Source organism: Aythya fuligula, chromosome 5 (assembly GCF_009819795.1).
Source record: "Aythya fuligula isolate bAytFul2 chromosome 5, bAytFul2.pri, whole genome shotgun sequence".
Lineage (NCBI taxonomy): Eukaryota > Metazoa > Chordata > Aves > Anseriformes > Anatidae > Aythya > Aythya fuligula.
Window position 1 is genome coordinate 4,593,379 of NC_045563.1, and position 7,702 is coordinate 4,601,080.

At 54.5% G+C, this 7,702-nt stretch overlaps 1 protein-coding gene across 2 annotated transcripts; it reads right to left on the reverse strand.

Moving 5' to 3' along the window:
• Positions 1-3,168: 3,168 nt before the first annotated feature.
• OTX2 (orthodenticle homeobox 2) lies at positions 3,169-5,611 on the reverse strand. 2 transcript variants are annotated; one of them, XM_032189049.1, is made up of 3 exons: positions 5,515-5,611; positions 4,983-5,134; positions 3,169-3,789 (listed from the first exon to the last, which is right to left on the reverse strand). In XM_032189049.1, the coding sequence occupies exons 1-3, from the start codon at positions 5,609-5,611 to the stop codon at positions 3,169-3,171; spliced, it is 870 nt and encodes a 289-aa protein (XP_032044940.1). The 2 variants fall into 2 exon arrangements, with proteins under 2 accessions (XP_032044940.1, XP_032044939.1); XM_032189048.1 differs by having other exon boundaries at positions 4,983-5,155; positions 5,506-5,611.
• Positions 5,612-7,702: the final 2,091 nt, after the last annotated feature.

Consider the following 7,702-nt stretch of genomic DNA (forward strand, 5'->3'; position numbering starts at 1 on the left):
CATCCCTGTTTTGGGGCTCTGCCCCAGCTGAGCCTGGGGCAGGGTCAGTGATGCCTGGCCGAGGGCTGAGCAGTCAATAATTCCCGACTGTTTTATTTGTTTTTTCATTTATTTATTATTTTTTTCCTCCAGTGGGAAACTTCACCTTGCAGAAAGGGAGAGGATTGGCTTATATATGTAGCTTTGGGGGTTGGAGGCACCTCAAATCTGACACACAGCTAATCAGCTCTTTGCCCCTAAATCTGGCTTCCCAACACTAAACCGACAAGGTGCCCTGGCTTTCCTACTGATTGTATTCGATCCAGAGTCCCCTTCTGCAGCCTCGGTTCAGAGGAAAGAAATTTAGCCAGAAGGAAGACCTAAAACATTAAAAATGAAAAAGGAGTTAAAACATTCTTTAAATAATATATTGTATTTGCTGGTTCACCTTGGGATTTTGCCCTTTGCCCACATGAGTGCCCGTTTACATTAAAAACAGAAAACAGGTAGAGACAACGTGAAACGTGCAAAAGGCTGGGCAAAATTCAGAGAAATTCCTGGTGCGAATTGGCTTTTCTGATAAAAGTGAGCTCCAGCTGAAGGAGCTCATCCCTAAAAGATGGGAAACCACTCAGGAAAGAACAGCAAAAGATAAGATGGGAAAAGGAAAATGGTAAGAGTGCTCCTAAAGAGGCTTAAAAAAAAATCAAATGCCCACAAAACAAAGAGCTTTTCCAGGCAGGTGTGGTGCTATGCCCCAGTTCAACAAGGATTTGGTTTTATTGAGTGTATTTTGCTTGAATAGTTTTTTTTGGGGGGGTTCAACTCCATCAGCTCGCACCACGACAGCAGAGCACGGGAACCTCACGCCTTGCTGCCTGGGAGCTGCTGGTGGTGGGGACCCGGAGCCATCCCGAGGCACCTCCTGAGCCTCCCCTGTGTGTCTTCCTCTGGGTAAGAGCCACAAAAATGCACAAAACTGGGCACCGAGCAGCACAACATCTTGCCTTCGTCCATAGCTGGCCACTTCGCTGAGCGCCAGAGGGTGCTCGGCGTAAGGGATAACCACTGCTGGCAGTTTGGGGGCCCAGTGGTGTGTAAATAGAGACAACCAAAGGAAGGAGGCTCCTTGGGCATGCACGGACCTCATGAGGGGCAAGAAAAGCTGAGGGATGCTCAGGGCTGTGATGAGACATCATGCTCCCTGCTCCCGGCGCTGCACGGGCACCGCGGTGAGGTGATGGTGGCCACGGGTGCCGCGTGCTGGTGCCTCCAAGCAGCTTCGCGAGCAGGAACCTGCCGGGGACAGGAGCACAGAGCAGGCTGCTGCCTCCGCCTTCCTCTCTCTTTCCACCGGTTCATTTGTTTGCTGCATTAAATCCAAACGAGCTTCAGGGCTCACGCAGTCCCATGTGCACACGTGAAGGAGGGACAGAAACAGACACCATGAGAGGGGACATTTGGGAAGGGTCTAATCCAGATTCAGCTCATGAAATTGTGGCTTAAAAAGCAGTCCTCCTCCTTCCTCAGGACCTCAGCTATGACACAAATCCTGCACGATGCTCCCTGTCCCCCCTAATCCTCCACCCAGATTACCCCAAGAAGTTCAGGGCTCTCCCTAAACATGGCTCACAAATACCATCCCTCCACCAAAGGATGAGATTGGGGAAAGGGGACAGGTTGGAAACACGTGTTGTGTTTTTTTTTTTTCCCTTTAAAAATCGATCAATAAATAAATATAACCTTTCATTTTGCTTCTTTCACTGCCCACAAAGAAATCCCCAGGCGGATTTCTTCCCCCTGCCCACGGAACCAGGCGGAGCCGGCGGCATCGCCCCACTCAGCCCTCGCGGGCGCGATGGAAAGGGAAGACAACCATCGAGTGTGCTAGAACCATTTTAATATAATTATACATATCTGCCAAATCCAGGAAAAAAAGGTTTATGCATATATATCTTTTTTTTTTTTTTTTCTCAGTTAACATCTGCAAGCATAAACGACAATGAATTTCTCGGTTTAAATTCATCCAGGTCAGAGCAACTGCCCGAAGTCCTGTTTGATTTGATGGCTACCGCCAGCGTGGCCAGCGGTAAGTGAACTCCAGAGGAGCTTAATGTCCTTGGGTGATTTTTTTTCGGTCTTTTCTCTTTCATTCAAAGACAGTTTGTTGTAAAAAGTTTCAGTGCAGTTCACCTCTGGTGAAAGGCGATCATGTATTTTTTTTTTTGTGGTTTTATTTTTTTTTCTAATATATTTTTTTTTTTTGTATTTTTAAAAAGATGATAATAGGTAACTCAGTTGCTCTGAATTTCACTTATAATTATAACCTATTTAAATCACAGCAGAACTCCCGCTGGTGCGGAGTTCGTAGTTGCATACAATACAGGAGATCACAGTTTTGAAGTCTAGCACAGATTAAAAACCACAGATGTACCATTTATATAAGACACACACTGATTGTCTCTTAAAAACTACATATTGACTCCTTATGAACATTATTTTTTTTTTCTTTAAATAAAGTAGTGCAGCTAGGACAATCAGTCACACAACCCACACAGCCCTGAACCAAGTTCTCTCGGTGCCAACTTGAGCAAGTTGGGCATGAAACAGTTGAATGAGCTCGAGAGAGAAAGAAAGAGGGAGGGAGGGAGAGAAAGAGGGAGAAAAAGAGAAAGAGATGCTGTCCATTCCGAATATTTTAACCAAGGGTTGGCTAACACATTGGAAACCTCTGGGTGAAGGATCTTTCCACGCACACACAAAAAGAAATAAAAACCTAGACTTTTTTTTTTTTTTAAACTGGCCCATAGGTGGAACGATCTCCCACCTCTTCCAAACAAAGAAACCCAACAATTTGCCTAAAACTATAAAGAACACAGATTGGTCTGTCTGTTTTCTGCTCACTAGATGATCTGTCCGTTTAAGGCCTTCCTCCTCCGTTTTCCTCTTTGTTATTCCTTTTCCAGAGCGTCTGAGCAGGAGATGAGTCTGAACGTGGTCACACCAGCACTGTCCCTCTTTTGTTGCTGTTGTCGTCGTCGGTTTTTTGTTCGTTTGTTTGTCCGTTTGTCCGTTTTAGTTATTTTCTCTTTAATTTAACCAAGACCTGACTAAAACTGGAGCGTTCGGCCCAGCGTGTTCGTTCTCGTCGCGGTTTCTCGTACGGTCACAAAGGTTCCCCGCGGGCCTTCACAAAACCTGGAACTTCCATGAGGATGTCTGGTCTTTATAATCCAAGCAGTCAGCATTGAAGTTTAACTTCCAGGAGGCGGTTTGGTCTTTATAATCCAAGCAATCGGTGGTCGAGTTAAAGCCCAAACTGGAGGCCCCGTAGCCCTGGGTGGAGAGGGAGGCCGGAGACTGGTTGAGGTGGCTGGTGACCGCGTTGGCACCCATGGGACTCAGGGTGGCCCCCGGTCCGGGCAGCTGGTGGTGCATAGGGGTCAAATAAGATCCACAGTCCATCCCTCCGAAATAGGAGGTTGAGCCAGCGTATCCTTGGCTGTAACCTGAGGCCTGGGTGTAGGTCATGGGGTAGGACCTCTGCATGCAGGAGGAAGAGGTGGACAGGGGGTCGGAGAGCGGGGAGATGGACGCTGGGCTCCAGATGGACACGGGGGCGCTGCTGCTGGAAATGGTGGGGACCGAGGTGCTGGAGGGGGGCGTGAACTGCCCGCTGGTCCCGCTCTCCGAGCTCACTTCCCGGGCTGGGGAGTTCTTCTTTTTGGCCGGCCGCACCTTGTTCTGGCCCCCGTTCTGCTGCTGCTGCTGCTGCTGCCGGCACTTGGCCCGGCGGTTTTTGAACCACACCTGGAGACCGGGAGAAAGGGAGGGGAGGATGGAGAGATGGAGAAAAGCCTCGCCTTAGGGACACGCAGGTATCCCAGGGCTGAGAGCCAGCGCTGGGGATGGGGATGGCTCCGTGGCCAGTGGGGCTTTGCAAGGCTCCCCCTCCCCGAAATCGTTAGCATTAATACTAACGAGGGCAAACAGGCAAACCAAAATGCTTAATACAGTCACTTTTGGGGAAAGCAGAGGGGGACACTCCCTTTTTGCAGCTTGCCAGCCGGTGACCCCCCAAAATCACCATTTAAGGCCTGTTGAAGCCCTCGATTAGAAACAATAGAGCAAAGGGGGGAAAACAATTAGGGGAACAGAGGCAGGGGTTTGGGGGCAGTTGCAGATGTCTCATTTACCCCTAAACAGGCTCTCTGCTCTCCACCCCCAGACAGGGGTGGCCCCCAACCCACCTCAGCCTCTCCTAGCAAGGTGCTGTGGGGAAATGGCTGGGGTCGAGCATGGGAGGGGGGTCCTGGTCCCCATGGCTACGCTCCGCAGGGACACAGCCCCAGGCAGCTCTGTGACCAGGGCCATCCTTGCAGAGAGGTGAGGGGCACGAGCAACACAGGAGCTTCCCTGCCCCTACTGAAGGGTGCCCTGGATCCATACTGGGGGCAGCACAGGTGCTTGGACCCTCCTCCTGCCCCACAGCAGCACCACCAGGATAGTGCTGCCAGGAGGAGGCACAGCCCAGCCTCAGCAGAGGTGTCCCACGGCCTCCCCTCTCCAAAACCCCTCCAAAAGCAAAGGAAGCCCCTGGTTCGTACTGATGTGAAAGGGGACCCCAGCCCGGAAGCAAGGATGTGGGGGGGGGCTTAGGGAAGGGGGGATGCTTTGTGGCCTCTACACGTGCCTACGAGACCAGCTGGGATGTGGCCAAAGCAAGGTGCAGGGCATGGGGATGTTGGGGATACCCCCCCCAGCCCAGGATGACCATGGGGTCTGCACTAATCCCCAGAGCTCAGTGAGGAAGGGGAGGCCAGGCTGCAACCCAGAGGGGGCAAATCACCACTCTGACCACCCCAAACACCCTCACCCATATGTGAGCATCCCTCAAGGACTCGACGGGGCTGGCCCCATCCTCTAAAACAGCCCCAGTGGGCTGGGGTCTGGGGGAGGACTGAAGGGGGGGAAGCAGACAGGGTCCCCCCCCCCGTTCCTACCTGCACTCTGGACTCGGGCAGGTTGATTTTCAACGCCACCTCCTCCCGCATGAAGATGTCGGGGTAGCGGGTCTTGGCAAAAAGGGCCTCCAGCACGTCCAGCTGCGCCCGGGTGAAGGTGGTGCGCTCCCGCCGCTGCTTTCGGGGGGTGGCTGCGAAAGGAGCCGGGAGCCCTGGCTGTCACTCAGTGTGCTCAGCCCCCGGGGGACCCCTCCAGGGACCCCCCCAAATCCCCGCCAGCTCTCCCCGGTGACCCGCAGCCAGCCCCCAGCCGCATCCTTGCGGCAATCCCGGCGCCTCCTCCCCAGCCCTCCCTGCAAGAGGCTGCCCCCCACCTCCAGCAGCGGGGTGGCCCCGGATTTGCAACCCCATAGAAAGGTTATAAAGGGTGAAAAAAATAAAAAAAAATAAAGTGAAAAAGGAAGGGAGAAAGGGGGACCCCACGGCACCGCGGCTTCTGCTGGGGGAAATCCACGGGGCAGAGGGGACAAAAAGGGGAACGGGGGGAGAGGGGAGAAAAAACGTGGCTTACCGGGATAACCGACGGACGGGTGCAGCAAATCCATGCCCGAGGTTGTGAGACTCAGGCCATTGACTGCATAAGGTGGTTGCTTAAGATAAGACATCATGCTAAAGTTGTAGCGGGGAGGAGAGTTGGCCGAAATCCGGGCGAGGGGGAGCCGCCCGAGCGCCCTGCCTGCCCCGGGCGGTGCCTGGGGGTGCCGTCGGCCGGGGGGGGCCGCCAGGTGCCTGCGGAGGGGAGAAGGGGGGGGTCAGGGAGCTGGCTGCCCCCGGCTTTTATCCCCGTTGCCTTCCCCCGCCGATCCTCCAGCTCTTAAACCGGCCCCCAGCCGGATTTGGGAGCCGGGAGAGACTGAGCAGATAAACGCATCCCTCCCCAAAAAGACAGGGAGGGAGGGGAGGGCAGGGGAAGGAGGGGGGGGGGCACGTCCCATCCAGTAATTACTGCCCGAACAAAACCCCCCATGCCTTCAACTGCCCGCATTGTACGGCTGCCCGGGGCATTTGCATAGGATTCCCGGCCGGGCACCAGCTAATTGTCTCAAGCAAAACTTGATTGGGGCCATTCGCAGACACAAAGAACCCCTCGGCTAAATAAATAATGCAGATAACAAAGCCCAAGGGTGAGAAACAAAGAAACAATTCAAGAAACCTATCTCTCCCCTAGTCTCTTGCAAGGACTTTAATTATCCCAGGTTTGGGCAACATTCAAGCCTCCCCCCCTGCCCTTCCCCCCGACGATGCCGCATTTCAGAGCTCAAATGCCCGCTCGGGCAGAGCCAAACTTTTCTGCTCTACCGCCATCAGTCCACGCCTGCAGTAATTTCCACCGGCCATTTGCACCTAATTAGTACTCCGGGTAATTAGATTTGGAGGCAAGTAACAGATTTATTAGGCTTTCAAGAAACTCTTGATGACGGGGCTGGAGCTAAACAAACACCTCGCCGAGCGGCCCCGGGGGCGGCCAGCGGCTCCCCCCGGCTGCGGGCACCCCCGGGGGGGGCTCCGCAGTGGGACTTGGGGGACCCCCAGAACCAAAAATACCCGACGGGGGCCAGCCCCTGGCTCCTGAAAGGGTTAAGGTTGGTCCCCGCGGAAAAAGTGGATTTTTACTATATATTTTTTTTCGCCAAATCTCGCCTTTCCCTCCACGCGTGGCGGCCGTCGGAAAAAAACGAAGTCGAGCGCAACTTTTTTGCCCCGAAACCCCCAAAACTCGATGTTTCGGTAAAGAGCGGCCAGGGGAGAGGAGCCGTAGCTCCAGTAGGGCTGAGAGATGCCGGGGGGCTCCGGCAACCCCCCCCCTGCACCCCCGCCGCCTTCCCCATCGCCATCCCCGGCTGTGCCGAGCGGCTCCGCGGGCGCGCATCTTGCGCGGCTCGGCCTCGCTTAACGGGGGCAAGGAGCCGGGCCCCGCTTTTAACACCATGCCCGGGGTGGGGGACACGAAGGGGATCCGCTTTGCCGGGGGGGTTACCCCCGCTCCGCACCCACACCGGAGCCGCCGATTTGGTCGCCACCGGTTGCGCGGGCGAGCAAAAGTGGTTTCGGGGCGCATTGGAAAACGAGCAAACGAACCCCCCCAAAATTAAAAACACTTCAAAAAAAATAATAAAACGAGTGTTCCCACTCTTTCCCCTCAATCCTCCTGTCCTCGTAAAGGCGGCGGAGCACGGCCAGGAGCCACCCGCGGAGCCGCTCGTCCGCGGCCGCGCAAGCGGGGAGCAACGGCTCCGCTCCGCAATCTGTCACCTTTCCCCCTCCTCCCCCCTCGCTCCGCAAAGATCCCGGCTACCAGTTGCTCTGTCCTCGCTCAATAATAATTACCCCGTCCGAGAATTAATTATAATAAATGTTTTCTTGATAAACTAACGAGATAATCCGGGCGGCACACGCTCCCTAATTACGGGCCACCGGCCCCAGCCCCGCTGATGGCCCGGGCTGATTAATGCAAGGCAGCGAGCCGCGGCCGGGAGGGCAGGATGAGGCCCGGGCAGCCACGGCTCCATCCTCGGGCGGGGAGGAGAGGGGGGCACGGTGCTGAGACAGGACGGGGAATTTCTTTTGCTTCGCCTTTCCCCCCCAGGAGCTCGTTTCCACCGCGTTTCTTACATTTATTTTATCCGATTTGTAATTATTTTCCCCCAAAGGGAGGATTTGGGGTTGGTGTTTCCCAGCACGGATTTTTTTTTCCCCGC